This window comes from Elephas maximus, chromosome 4, assembly GCF_024166365.1.
Source record: "Elephas maximus indicus isolate mEleMax1 chromosome 4, mEleMax1 primary haplotype, whole genome shotgun sequence".
NCBI lineage: Eukaryota > Metazoa > Chordata > Mammalia > Proboscidea > Elephantidae > Elephas > Elephas maximus.
In genome coordinates, this window is record NC_064822.1 from 95,650,328 (window position 1) to 95,663,546 (window position 13,219).

At 40.5% G+C, this 13,219-nt stretch overlaps 1 protein-coding gene across 2 annotated transcripts in view; it reads left to right on the plus strand.

Annotated features, from left to right (window-relative positions):
* The first annotated feature begins 11,710 nt into the window (after nucleotides 1-11,710).
* The window catches only part of PDZRN4 (PDZ domain containing ring finger 4), a 443,635-nt gene continuing 442,126 nt past the window's right edge, over nucleotides 11,711-13,219 (plus strand). Inside the window, exon 1 of one of the 2 annotated variants that reach the window (XM_049882837.1) lies at nucleotides 11,711-12,473. In XM_049882837.1, the coding sequence (XP_049738794.1) occupies nucleotides 11,823-12,473 (651 nt within the window). In that variant the 5' untranslated portion in view covers nucleotides 11,711-11,822. The remainder of the gene's footprint in view (nucleotides 12,474-13,219) is intronic. The other variant, XM_049882838.1, reaches the window with a different exon arrangement.

Below are 13,219 nucleotides of genomic sequence, written 5' to 3' on the forward strand. Positions count from 1 at the left end.
TCAGCAAAATTTTGCTTGTGTATGATAATGATACTGTTCGATAATTTCCACATTTGCTTGGATCACCTTTCTGGAGAAATAGGCATAAATATGGATCTTTTCCAGTCAGTTGGCCATGAAGCTGTCTTCTATATTTCTTGGCATAGACGAGCGAGCACCTCCAGGGATGCATCCATTTGTTGAAATATCTCAATCGATATTCTGTCAATTCCTGCAGACTTGTTTTTTCACCAGTGCCTTCAGAGCAGCTTGGACTTCTTGCTTCGGTACCATTGGTTCCTGATCATATGCCACTTCTTGAAATGGTTGAACATCGACTAATTCTTTTTGGTATAATGACTCTGTGTATTCTTTGCACCTTCTTTTGATGCTTCCTGCGTCGTTTAATATTTTCCCCATAGAATCCTTCACTATTGCAACTCAAGGCTTGAATTTTTTCTCCAGTTCTTTCAGCTTGAGAAACACTGAGCGTATTCTTCCCTTTTGGTTTTCTATCTCCAGCTCTTTTCACACGTCATTATAACACTTTACTTTTTCTTCTCGAGCACCCTTTGAAACCTTCTGTTCTGTTCTTTTACTTCACCATTTCTTCCTTTTGCTTTTGCCCGACATTGGTGAGCAAGTTTCAGAGTCTCCTCTGACATCCATCTTGGTCTTTTCTTTCTTTCCTATCTTTTCAATGACCTCTTGCTTTCTTCATGGATGATGTCCTTGATGTCATTCCACAACTTGTCTGGTCTTCAGTCACTAGTGTTCAATGCATCAAATCTATTCTTCAGATGGTCTCTAAATTCAGGTGGGATATACTCAAGGTCATATTTTGGCTCTCTTGGACTTGCTCTGATTTTCTTTAGTTTCAGCTTGAATTTGCATATGAGCGATTGATGGCCTGTTCCACAGTCGGCCCCTGGCCTTGCTCTGACTGATGTTACTGAGCTTTTCCATCTTCTCTTTCAATACACATAGTCAATTTGATTCCTGTGTGTTCCATCTGGCAAGGTCCATGTGTACAGTTGCTGTTTATGTTGGTGAAAGAAGGTATTTGCAGTGAAGAAGTCGTTGGTCTTGCAAAATTCTATCATTTGATCTCTGTTATTGTTTCTATCACCAAGGCCATATTTTCCAACTACCGATCCAGGAACAATAAGCACATATTAGTTTATAGTCAGACAAAGCATAATGAAGACATTTCACATTAGAAAGAAAAAAGAGAGGAGAAAATTAGCCAAGTTGAAGGAAAAAAAGGTTTTCTGTGGAGAATAAAGGTGGTGGCTACTAAATCCAACTTGGATTGCTGGGAAATTCTTCATAGAAAAAGATACACATCTTGTATCAGTTCTTATGTGGAGTCACATCTTAATTATATTTATTTTAAGAACAACATTCTTAGTGCAAGTTCTTTCTGACAAAAACAAAATTCATACCATTTAAATAATTAGAATACTTAAATATTCTAATTAAGTACAAATCTCTTTTTCTGTAGTGACTACTATTTATCAAACGCAAAAAGAAAGGCTCTATTAAGTTTTTATTGCATAATGACTAATGGGTCTATTTCTCTAGTTTTACTCTTCCCTGATACCACGTGAGGATCTCTGATTGACTTTAAAAGAGTCTCAAAGCTCCAAACTGAGTGGGGGGTAGGAACTGAAGAGCAAAGTCGTTGGATTTAAGACTCATGGCTGCTGCGAATTTTAACTATATGACAGTTATTATCTACCCATAATTCTACTTTAGAAATTGTCCCAATTATGGCAAATTAGTATACAATTTGATTATACGTACTTTTTATTTAATGTAAAAGTATGCCGAGAACAGCAAAAAAAAAAAAAAAAAACATTAAAATAAAACAGAGAAATTTCATTAAAGTAGAGAAAGATATTTTTAAATCATTAAAAATGACAAAGCAAATTATAAGAAATCTTTCTAGAACATTCCATAATTACATTTTCCTTTTGGTATAGGTTCAACTATATTCTCAGAAGCATTTTTGAGTGCACTTAAGTGCTCTAAGTACTGCTTTGCATTTGGGTTGGGAGTGGGAGGAATATCAACTCCTTGACAGTAGGACATGTGTTTACTTTAGATTAATAAAGGATCAGATACCCCGAATTTACAAGTCGGGGGTCTAAAATCTTAACTTGCTTCTCATATTCTACTGTAGTAGACAATTATTTTGTACTTTAATTATAAATGGTCATTAAAGCATTTGAAACATACTATATATATATATATTTTAAATCTTCCAAGATCTCTGACAGATGAGGTATCAATGACTTCATTTTATTGATGAAAAAACTGAAATTAACTAATTTGTGGCAAAACCCATGATTTGGCAGACCAAATAATGGCAGAAGAATCTATTTATTCTTAGACCATATTCTAGCCAATAGAGTTTTCATGCATAATTTTCAAATACCTATTAAAATATTTATGTTATTACCATTATTAAATTATTAGTAAATAAATATTAATCTAATGTTTATTAATTTACCATTAATTTATATAAAAGGGCAAATAGGCAGATTCAGAAACCCAAAGAATTACTGATAGTAAATGTGATTAGCGGCATTTTTTTCCTGGTTTTTGTCTACAAACTACTGCCTATACCATTATAACAAGTCCTAAAAAATAAAGTGTATTCAACAAAACAATTTATTGCTTTTCACAAACCAAATAGTTATTTTGATGCATTTACCACACCTCAAAACAATTGTTTTGGAGATTAGGAGAAGCATCTAGAAGATACTAAATTACAGAAAATCTCCATTAAAGAACTAGACACAAAGTAAGGGCTCGATCAAAATATGCAGTAATTGATTTGTTACAACAGGATTTACGGAACATGCAGGCAGCTGATTTATTGTATAGAATACTCTCTTCTCTTTGAAACCAGTTATGTAGGACAAGGGAGCCCTGGTGGTACAGTGTTAAGGGCTCAGCTGCTACCCGAAGGTCAACAGTTAGATCCCACCAGCCAGTCAACCAGAGAAAGATGTGGCAGTCTGCTCCTGTAAAGATCGCAGCCTTGGAAATCCTGTGAGGTAGAGGTAGCTGTACTCTGTCTTACAGGGTTGCTAGGAGTCAAAATAGACTTAACAGCAATAGATTTTTTTTTTTTTTTTTTACGTAGGACAAAACGATCTAAAAAAATACAAGCATATTGGTATTGCACAGAACAATTAATAAGGTCAATATTCTCTTTTACGTCAATTACTCAAAGACCTCTAATACAGCCCTAGAACACCAATCATGAGAGAAAGGAAAGCAAAAAGAGGTAGTCTTTAAACAACAGAATTTTAACAGATAAAATTATAGGTTCCATTTGCATTTCAGGATCAATTTAAAACAAACAAACAAATCCCATTGCTGTCAAGTGGATTCCAACTCATAGAGACCTTATAGGACAGAACAGAACTGTCCTATAAATTTCCAAGGAGCGGCTGAGCTCTTAACCGCTGAGCCTGTATTTTATTTTAAAATAATTCTGCAGTAGACATTTAAAAACCAAGCCATTACACAGTGTAGTGTTAAAGAGTGAGTTCCTTAGCAAATCTTGTTTTAATCCCAGGTTATGCCACTTTCTATTTGTGTAAGCTTGGGCAAGTTGTGTGAGTAATATCTACCCAAAATGGTCACTGGGAGAACTGAATGAGATGGTGATGTGAAGAATGTAGCTCTGTGCCTTTCACACTGTAAGAGTTATTCCATATTAGCTGTGTGGTTATTTTTGATACCGTCCCTCTTTGTCAGTATCTGTGATCCACAAAGATATGACACAAAATCTAGGTTAACTAAATGCAGAATTTAATATATTTTCTTCTACAAGCTATCTCTCTCAACAGTCCTTTCTTAAATAGAATAACATTACCCTAAGTAATGTGATTTTCGGTGACTTTAGAAAATTAGTCTGTGATCGAGTTGAAAGTTGTCACAATATTTAATCCAATGCCTTATTTAAACTTGATTTTCTTTAAATTCCTCATTCCACTTTGATGATTCATTCCCACAGAGACTACACAATTACTGTAAATCATTTATTCTATTTTGCTGTGTGTATTCTGTTCATGTCACTTCGTTCTCTTAAAAATGGCATTTCGTATTGTCATGGTGCACCTTCTAACTCTTCATTTTGCCAAAGATAGTACAAAAGCTCAATAACAGCAAATAACTCATAATGGATAACATGACAGCAGACAGATATTATAAGAATTATGTTCCTCTGTGTTCTCTGAGTTTAGCAGATTCTGTATTGGTCTAAGAGTAAAACAAACAAACAAAAAACAAACCCATTGTCATCAAGTTGATTCCAACTCACAGTGGCCCTATAGGACAAAGTAGAACTGCCCCATGGAATTTCCAAGGCTGGGAGCCTACTGCCATATCTTTCTCCTACTGAGTGACTGGTGGGTTCAAAACACCAACCTTTTGGTTGGCAGCCGAGCACTTTAATCACTATGCAACCAGGGCTCCTTCAAAGAGTAAAACATGTATTCCAATGTATGTCTTGTCTGGCATAATACATTATTAGCCAGATTGTGTAAAAATAGCCACCTTATTTTTAACGAGCTTTCATATAACTCAACTTCAAGGCATCTTTTATTATTTTTATCAAGTTTGGAACTTTTTAAAATAGTGTCAAAGTGACGTTATTATTTCATGATTTATGAAAACGCTTATTCATAAATCATGATCCTAGATTCCTACACACACATAATCAAGATAAGAACAAAAATGAATGTTGATTTCAATTATACAGATAAATGTAGTCCACAGAAATTGTTTTGACTTGAAGTGGCTGGGTAATCTTGTATAGTTACAGCTTAAATTGAACGCACCTTGAGAAAATGCATATGATTATAGGCCATAATAATAATTGATGATAAATGTCCACGGAATCAAGAGAGAGAACATATACATGATTTGTGAAGAAAATTCTTATAATAGAGGACTTAAAAATTAATATTGTGTTAAAAGTATCAAATATGCTTTATGAACATACATTAAATAAAGAAATGATTCATTTAAATTCTTTGAAAAATCTTCCCAAGCTTTCTGACTTTATGGCCCTTTGTTGTTATTGTTGTTGTTAGGTGCCATCAAGTCAGTTCTGACTCATAATGATCCCAAGTACAATGAATGAATGAAATACTGCCTGGTCCTCTGCCATCGTTACAATTGTTGCTATGTTTGAGCCCATTGTTGTGGCCACTGTGTCAACCCATCTCGTTGAAGGTCTCCCTCTTTTTTGTTTACCCTCTACTTTACCAAGCATGATGTTGTTCTCTAGGGATTGGTCCCTCCCGATAATATGTCAAAAGTATGTGAGATGAAGTCTCACCATCCTGGCTTCTAAAGAGCATTCTGACAGTACTCCTTCCAAGACAGATTTGTTCATTTTTCTGGCAGCTCATGGTCTATTCAATATTCTTCATCATCACCGTAATTCAAAGGCATCAATTCTTCTTTGGTCTTCTTTATTCACTGTACAGCTTTCGCATGCATACAAGGCAATTGAAAATATCATCACTTGGGTCTTGCTTACTTTAGACCTCCAAGTGACATCTTTGCTTTTTAACATGTTAAAGAGGTCTTTTGCAGCAGATTTGCCCAATGCAATATGTAGTTTGATTTCCTGACTACCGCTTCCATGGGCATTGATTGTGAATCCAAGTAAAATTAAATCTTTGACAATTTCAAAATTTTCTCCATTTACCATGATGTTATTTATGCTGCTTAATGGTACAGTTGTGAGGATTTTTGTTTTATGTTGAAGAATAATCCATAGTGAAGGCTGTAGTCTTTGATCTTCATCGGAAAGTGCTTTGAGTCCTCTTCATTCTCACCAAGTAAGGTTGTGTCATCGGCAAATTGCAGATTGTTAATGAGTCTCCCTCCAATCCTGATGGCATGTTTTTCTTCATATAGTACATCATCTCAGATTATTTGCTCAGCGCACTGATTGAATACTATGGTGAAACGATACAACCCTGACACACACATTTCCTGATTTTAAACCACACTTATCCCCTTGTTCTGTTCCAAGAACTGCCTCTTCATCTATGTATGGGTTCTGCATAAGCACAAGTGCGTGTTCTGGAATTCCCATTCTTCACAATGTTATCCATAATTTGTCATGATCCACCCAGTTGACTGCCTTTGTATGGTAAATAAAACACCAGGGAAACATCTTTCTGGTATTTCCTTCTTTCAGCCAAGATCCGTCTAATGTCAACAATGATATCCGTCCTTCCATGTCCTCTTCTGAATCCAGCTTGAATTTCTGCCAGTTCCCTGTCGATGTACTGCTGCAACCGCTTTTGAACCATCTTCAGCAAAATTTTATTTGCGTGCAGTATTAATGATATTGTTCAATAATGTCTGCATTCTGTTGGATCAACTTTTTTTGGAATGGGCATAAATATGGATATTTTCCAGCTGGTCAGCCAGGTAGTTGTCTCCCAAATTTTTTGGCATAGACGAGTGAGTGCTTCCAGCGTTGCATTTGTTTGTTGAAATATCTCAATTGGTATTCTGTCAATTCCTGGAGCCTTGTTATTCACTAATGCCTTCAGTGCAGCTTGGACTTCTCCCTTCAATACAATTGGTTCTTGATCATATACTACCTCCTGAAGTGGCTGAGCATCAACAAATGCTTTTTGGTACAACGACTGTGTATTCTTTCCATCTTCTTTTGATTCTTCCTGCATCATTCAATATTTTGCCCATAAAATCCTTCAAAATTGCAATTCAAAGCTTAAATTTTTTCTTCAGTTCTTTCAGCTTGCTGAGTGTGTTCTTCCCTTTTGGTTTTCTAATTCCAGGACTTTGCACATTTCATTGTAGCATTTTGTCTTCTCCAGCTTCCCTTTGAAATCTTCAGTTCTTTTATTTCATCATTTCGTTCATTTGCTTTAGCTATTCTATGTTCAAGAGCAAGGTTCAGAGTCTCTTCTGCCATTCATTTTGGTCTTTTTTTTCTTCCCTGTCTTTTCAATGACCTTTTGCTCTCTTCATATATGATGTCCTCCCACAACTCATCTGGTCTTCTTTGGTCATTAGTGTTCAATGTGTCAAGTCTATTCCTGAGATGATCTCTAAATTTAGGTGGGATATATTTAAGGTCATACTTTGGCTGTCATGGATTTTTAAAAACTTTCTTCAGCTTCAACTTGAACTTGCATATGAGCAATTTATGGTCTGTTTTTGCAGTTGTCTCCTAGTTTTGTTCCGACTGATGAAATTGAGCTTCTCCATAGTCTCTTTCCACAGATGTAGTTGATATGTGTTACTGCTGAGAGATCTAATACTGAAATGCTACATATTCCAAGCCTCTGAAACAATGTTTCTATCCCATGCATAGATAATTTTTTTTTTCCTGCACCCCTTGCTAATGTAACCAAAAGACAGGTTCTTGTTCTGTCTTATTAGCCAATCGAAATAAGATGGATGCCACACCACCATTTGCAAGGGAAACAGAAAGTGCCAATTAATTGTTTGGGCATACAAGCAGCAACATGGGGCTTAACAGCTGAAAGACCACATGCTCGTTGTCTGAGGGAGTTAGGGAGCTTTTTATTTCCAATGGCATCTGGGGGTTGGGTTTGGTGCCCGGAATTCTCTGCCCTTAGCCCGCCCATGTCCACATTTGGAGATCCACATATTGGATCATGTGGGTGATGTTCAGATCCAAGTACAGATTGAGGACACAGCTCTTCAGGTCCTGTGCATGCTTCAGAATCCTGGTTCTCACATGCATGGGATTCTGGCACCAAATTGAAACTGTGGTTAGTGCTGTAGTGTGGTCAGGCCAAACCGCAGTTAGAAGCAGTGGCTTGGTGGGCTGTGAGAAGGGGGGAACCGTGGCAGAGTGGAGGGAAGGAGTCTTCACTATTACAAACTCATTTGTGATTTTTTTCATTTTGTCTCATGCCTTTGAACATGATTAAGAATTGACATTATGGCTCTTAATCATGTTCAAACACATGAGACAAAATGAAAAAAAAATCACAAATGAGTTTGTATTAGCAAACCATTATCTATGAATGGGGTAGAGAAAAAAATTATGCATTATCTATGTGTGGGATAGAGACATCATTTCAGAGTCTTGGAATATACAGCATTTCAGTATCAGGTCTCTTAGCATTCGATTCAACAACCTGTCAATTCCCAGATTCCCTATTAATCCTCAGAACGAGGGATGATTCAGATTTGGCTTGGAAATGTGCCTCTTCTCACTCAAACCCCCATAAGCACACCTTAGTTTCTTCACTACTCTAAGAACTGGTCCAAGGAAGTTAATTTTCTGTTCTTTTTTCATGGATACAGGTAGTTCCTGGGTTACAAATGAGGTCTGTTCCTAAGTTTGCCTGTAATTTGAATTTGTAGGTAAGTGGGAACAGGTACACATGGTTCTTACTTAGCGTCAGTCAAATGTTTGTCTTAGTATACATTTTACCTTTCTATGCATTTTTTATGCATATAAAATACTTAAAAAAAAATACTTAAACACTACCAAATCCTGCAATGTTTTCATAAGCATCATGAAGTAGTGCTTGCATACATTATTATGAACCATTGTATGTATTTAACTCAAAATTTTAATACAATAGGCTTTATACGGTCTGTTCTTAAGTATGAATTGTCCAGATATTCATAACCTCAGGACTGCCTATAGATGACCCATGACATTAGATTGAAGAAAAAACTAGTAACTACCGTATTTTTCTGCAAATAACACACTCATGTAAATAACGCACCCACATAGCACACCTAGGGAAATAATGTGAGAGGGGGTTGTGCAGCTGGCAAAAAAAATGTATAACACAAGTTATTTGTGTGAAAATACAGTAAGCTCAAAATACCCAGCCAAAAACTGATTACTTAAAGATATCCTGAATAAAGCTATGGTCCTTGGCTTGTAGAAGAACTAAATGAATCTGCTGTCTTTCCTGTTTCTCTGTCAGGAAAGCACACTCTCAGACCCATTCTGAAGAAAGCTTATGAGAAAGGTGACAGACCTGGGCTTGGCCAGAGTCAGCAGGAGACCGGCTACAAGTTGGCCTTGCCCAGCAAAGGACAGCACTTTCACTTTCAGCTCTTCCCCCAATGTTGCTATTCAACCTGCAATTTTCACTAACCAGGGGTTTTGATAAGAGTAAATCATGATCAGTGAAAACCTAAGTATGTACCCAAACTAATGTTGCTAGCTGCTAATTCGTCTCATTTGCCTAAAGGCACTTAAATGTGACTGGGTCTGTTTTGCCAAAAAATTTGTGCATATTTTAAAATTGTTCCAAATGCATTATTTGCTTACTTAAGTTAATTAACTCAAATTTAATTAGACTCCATGGTCCTGGCTCACCCAAGCTTTTCAGTGATATATTTTCCCTAATGAACAGGAAAATCTTTTGAGTCTGGGAAGTGAAATCAGACTACCCCGCTCAACTGATATCACAGATTCATTATGACACAGTGTTTTCAGATGAGAAGAGACCATGAGGTTTAGTTAGGTGTGTCCATTCACTTCGCGTCCAACTCTTGTGTTCTTCACCTGGTGCTTAACTCTTTTGGAAGTGCTCAAACCTGCATTTTCTCACATAAAAGATTTTCCTTAGCTCTCTTGTGGCCTACTTCATTACTTGGCTTCAATTCACATGTTCTCATTTTTGAACTTCTTATTCTCTGTGGACAAGGTTTTTGACATCCATCTTCCCTATAAGAATCAGAATGCTATACATCCTAGAATTACTCAGACCATGATCTGCTCACATTCCTTATTTTTGCTTCAGGAAATACATGGGTGGACCAAAGACATTGCGTGGCCATTTTTTTTTCTCTCTTTTCATGTAACTGCAAGTCTAATTTTCCTAATCCCTTTAAAACATCTCGATAGAACATTTTTAGTTTCCACCTCCTTTGTTTTTAAAAATGCTTACATTGTCATTTATTGTGAAACAAGTTATCATCAAGTCCCTATAGCTATTAAAAGGATAGACTGGATTCCCTCCTCCTCAGAGTTATTTGGATAAACTCCGTAACACTCAGCGTTTCCCAGCCTATGCAGTTCACAAGAATATGTACATGCTGCTAATGTCAAACGATAGTTTATATGTTCAGGAGTTTATATGTTCAGGATTTTATTGCTTGTTAAATTTTTTGGACAGAGAGACGACAGGCAAGGGCAAATATGGGACACAGTGGCAAATGTTACCTGGTCATTATCTGTATAAATAAAATATGAAATATAGAGTCTTATTAAAAAAAAAAAAGGCTTAAAAGAGTGTTAAATATCTGGCAAGCCATTTCAGGCTCCTTGCTGGCTATTGAACTACTCAAATAAAACCTCATCATTCAAACAGAAAGAAGACTCAGAAGTGCCTTTGTTAATTCTTCAGTTAGCTCCAAGGATTTAAAATACAAAGCCTGGAGTCCTTTTATAATTCAAAAAACGGATGCAGATTGGTGCCATATAGAACTATACAGCTTTCCCGGAATAACAGTCAATTGGCAGTAAGGAAACATCAATGATTAATTTACTAAGCCCATCCTAAGCATCTGGTAGTAGCTTCAGGATAATAGCAATAAGCACTGCGCATCCAGGTGGTAGGGTCTCTTTGCATCCCTAAGATGCTGAAGATGGTGAAGGAGGCAGGGAAAGAGGGCTTAGAGGGACACTTTCGGCAGGTAAGGCCCAGCATCCTAAGCATTTTGAAGAGTTTACCTGAGGGAGGGGGCAGTTTGGATCCAATGCTCTGTATATTCAGGATAAGTCGAGGAAAACAGTCATTGAGATTTTATTTTTATGTTATTTAACTGCTTTCTCTCATAATCCTCCCCTTTGTCTTTTCCAGACGCCTGAATTATCACATCCCCATTTCCAGTAGTAAAATGCCTGTGAAATTAGGAAGATGGTGTGGGGACTGAACCTGCAGTCAGGCTGCCTGCTTGGTAACTTACAGCAAGTTGGACCCCCTCACTCGTTAGGAGGACTTGGGCAGCCATTGATGCTCCCTGAAACGTCCTGAGGCGGGCAGCTGGCCTTTTCCCCATCTTTGCTGCTCAGTCAAGCTATCCCACTCTGTACACTCACCTGAGTTCTGGATCGTGATTTGAGAAGCCTCGCTCTGCAGATACCTAATAGTGATTTCCTAACGTCGCAACTACTTAGCTGGTGATTTTGTCTTTGGCTGATTTGAAAGAACAAAAGTACATCTATTTCAAACATATTTATTGACGATTGACTTGGTGCCGGGCGATGAGGATTCAGCAGAAATCGGACGGCCAATGATCCTGGTCTCCCGCAGTTTACATCCTGGTGGAATTCTAAGTTTTTTCTCAACATCCGTGCTGTGCCCATTACGCGTGCTGTGCCCATCACCAGCTCTGCTCAAGGCGAGGAGCCTTGACTGCTTGAAGCTCACTCAGCAGGCAAAGGAGAACACAGCTTCTCTGAGGACAATTTTAAGCGGGGGTCACCTCCAGCTCCCGCGGATCGTCGAAATTTGAAAGAAGTCGCGCAGTAGCAAACGAAGCGCGCGCGCTGCGGGGTGGGGGGGAACTAGCGGGGAGCGGGTAGGGGTGTTGTCTCTCGTGGTAGCTCCTATTAGCGTCAATACGGCAGAGCCCGGGGAACCTTGCCTGAGTCTGAAAACTTCTAGCCAAACAAACTCTGAGGTCACCCCCCGCCACTCTCCCGTCTCCTCCCCTCAGAAGAACAGCGGCCGTAGCGTCACCGGTGCCCTAGGGGGAGGGCGACGAAGGTAGGGGGGCTCGGAGGAGGTGGGCTCCGCTTTCACTCCCCGGTCTTCTCCATCTCTAACATGGGCTTCGCCCAGGAGCGCTTCGCCGAAGCCGTGGACTCGGATTTAGAGTGCAAGCTGTGCGGTCAGGTGCTGGAGGAGCCCCTGTGCACGCCGTGCGGGCACGTCTTCTGCGCCGGCTGCCTGCTGCCCTGGGCGTCGCGGCGGCGCCGGTGCCCGCTGCAGTGCCAGCCCCTGGCGCCCGACGAGCTGCACCGGGTGCTGCCGCTGCGCAGCCTCATCCAGAAGCTGCGCATCCGGTGTGACTACCGCGTCCGCGGCTGCGGCCGCACGGTTCGCCTGCACGAGCTGGCTGCGCACGTCGAGCGTTGCGACTACGGCCCCGGCCACCGCCGCCGCCGCCCGGGATGTGCAGCGGGGCCAGGGGGCGGCGGCGGGGATGTGCCCGCACGGGGGGAAGGCGGGCCGGCGCCCGAGGCTGGCCGGGGCGGGGGCGCGCCCGGGGGCGAGCCGGGCGGCCGCAGCGGGAGCGGGCGGGGGCGCGACCCGCGGGCCCTGGTCTGGAGGCGGCGCGAGAAGGCGCTGCTGGCGCAGCTCTGGGCGCTGCAGGGCGAGGTGCAGCTCACGGCCCGCAGGTACCAGGAGAAGTTCATCCAGTACATGGCTCACGTCGGCAACTTCCCAAGGGACCTGGGCGGCGGCGGTGGCCGGGTAAGCGCGAAGGGAGCGGGCACGGGGGGTTGGGGGCGAGGTACTGGGGTGGGAATAGACATGGTTCTTTTTGGTCCTTCAAGATTCCTTTGGAAGACCACAACCTTCCTTACTATGCAGTAGGAAGCATCCACCCGCCCCGATCATATTGTGCAATTATCTTACGAATGTATTAGTATTTTACTTAACAAGGATTGTACTCTTTCCAGTTACATTAGGATTGGAAAGAGTTAAACGGATTCAATTGCAGCTTTTTCACGGAAAAGCAGGAATTGGGAAAGCTAATTTTCCCACCCGGATTCTTGTTATCCATCTTTCACTCTCTTGTCCACCCTCTGTGCCTATATTTTGTGCCCTTGACGCAAATCCTCGGAGGAGAGAAATACCGGGAAGCGAAGACTAGCCAGCTCTCCACCGTCTTGGCTGTCCCACACCTGGGAATGACGTTAGCTCTGAAAGACTTAGTTGCCCTGCCAAACTGCCCTGTCAACTACCTTCTTACCATTACAGGAACTTACTTACAGGGATGTAGGGACCAGGACAACCTCCAGTCGAAAGATGGGATTTCTTAGAACTGCAGTTCTTTTCCACCGCCCTAACCTTCCCTAGATAACTTCCCTGCCTCCAGGTCTCATCATTGGTGGAGTGTGTGTGTGTCTGTGTGTGTGTGTGTGTAAGGGGGAGGTTTGGAAAGCCCAGTTCGAAAGCAGCCACATCCATCTGTAGTCAGACTGGCCCTGCGAGAA